General features: G+C 59.5%; 1 protein-coding gene across 1 annotated transcript; it reads left to right on the forward strand.

The window, feature by feature from the left end:
- Positions 1-73: 73 nt before the first annotated feature.
- LOC104997436 (sodium-dependent multivitamin transporter-like) lies at positions 74-1,027 on the forward strand. The gene is made up of 2 exons (XM_010852201.1): positions 74-440; positions 819-1,027. Exons 1-2 carry the CDS (start codon positions 334-336, stop codon positions 961-963), a joined length of 252 nt encoding a protein of 83 aa, XP_010850503.1. The 5' UTR covers positions 74-333; the 3' UTR covers positions 964-1,027.
- Positions 1,028-1,058: the final 31 nt, after the last annotated feature.

Raw genomic sequence — 1,058 nt, forward strand, 5'->3', positions numbered from 1 at the left:
CCTTTTCACAACACCCTTCTCCCATAGGTTACCAGAAATCAGAGTAGATATAATCCTGCATGGAGGTGGGGGAAAGAGGAAAAGGTGGGACAAGATAAGTAGGTGGGTAGTAGATAAGAATATAGGTGAGGAGATGGGTGTTGTGAAAAGGGATGGGATCGTGTCGGGGGATGGGATGTGATGGCAGGGAATGGGATGGGAAGGATGTCAGCAGCTGGCTGCTGCCCTCGCTGGTGGTGTGGCTCCGTGGACATCGGTGGCAGGGGTGCTGTCTTCTCCCTGTAGGGTGGACTGAAGGCAGTCATCTGGACAGATGTCTTCCAGACACTGGTCATGTTCCTGGGGCAGCTGGCAGTTATCATTGTGGGGTCGGCCAAGGTGGGCGGTTTGGGGCACGTGTGGGAAGTGGCTTCCCAGCATGGCCTCATCTCTGGAATTGAGTAAGTACACCCCTTCCCTGGCTGGGGTCTGTCGTGCCTGGGAGCTGAGCCCCTCTTAGAGCCTGCGCCTAGGGTGGTAGTAAGCAGAGAGGAAGCTGTGGGAGTTGAAGTGCAGCCTTGAGGCCAGTGGGAGGCTGGGCCTGCAGGGGTGGAGGACAAGCTCAGTGTTCCCCCGGGTGGTCAGGTGTCAGGATGTTTCTAGTACCTGGGATGAGGCTGTGGGTTGGTAGAATGGAACCACTCCCTCCCCACCCAGCCTGCTGTCCTGTCTTGAGTCCACTTTGGCCCCGGCAGCCATCTCTCTGCCCTGCCCCCTGTCGGAGGAGGGCAGGGAAGGCTGAGTCTGGGGCCACAGTGGCACGTTGGTGTCTATGGCAGGCTGGACCCGGACCCGTTTGTGCGGCACACGTTCTGGACGTTGGCCTTCGGGGGTGTCTTCATGATGCTCTCCTTGTATGGAGTGAACCAGGCGCAGGTGCAGCGCTACCTCAGTTCCCGCACGGAGAAGGCTGCAGTGCTGTGAGGGCAGGACTGGGAAGACGGGGGGCCCGGGATGGGGGAGAGACTGGGACCTGGTTCTGCTGCGGCAGTTTCGGTGGGGCAGGATACCAGGGCACA

The sequence above is a fragment of the Bison bison genome, unplaced genomic scaffold (genome assembly GCF_000754665.1).
Source record: "Bison bison bison isolate TAMUID 2011002044 unplaced genomic scaffold, Bison_UMD1.0 scf7180017522529, whole genome shotgun sequence".
In the NCBI taxonomy this organism is placed as follows: Eukaryota; Metazoa; Chordata; class Mammalia; order Artiodactyla; family Bovidae; genus Bison; species Bison bison.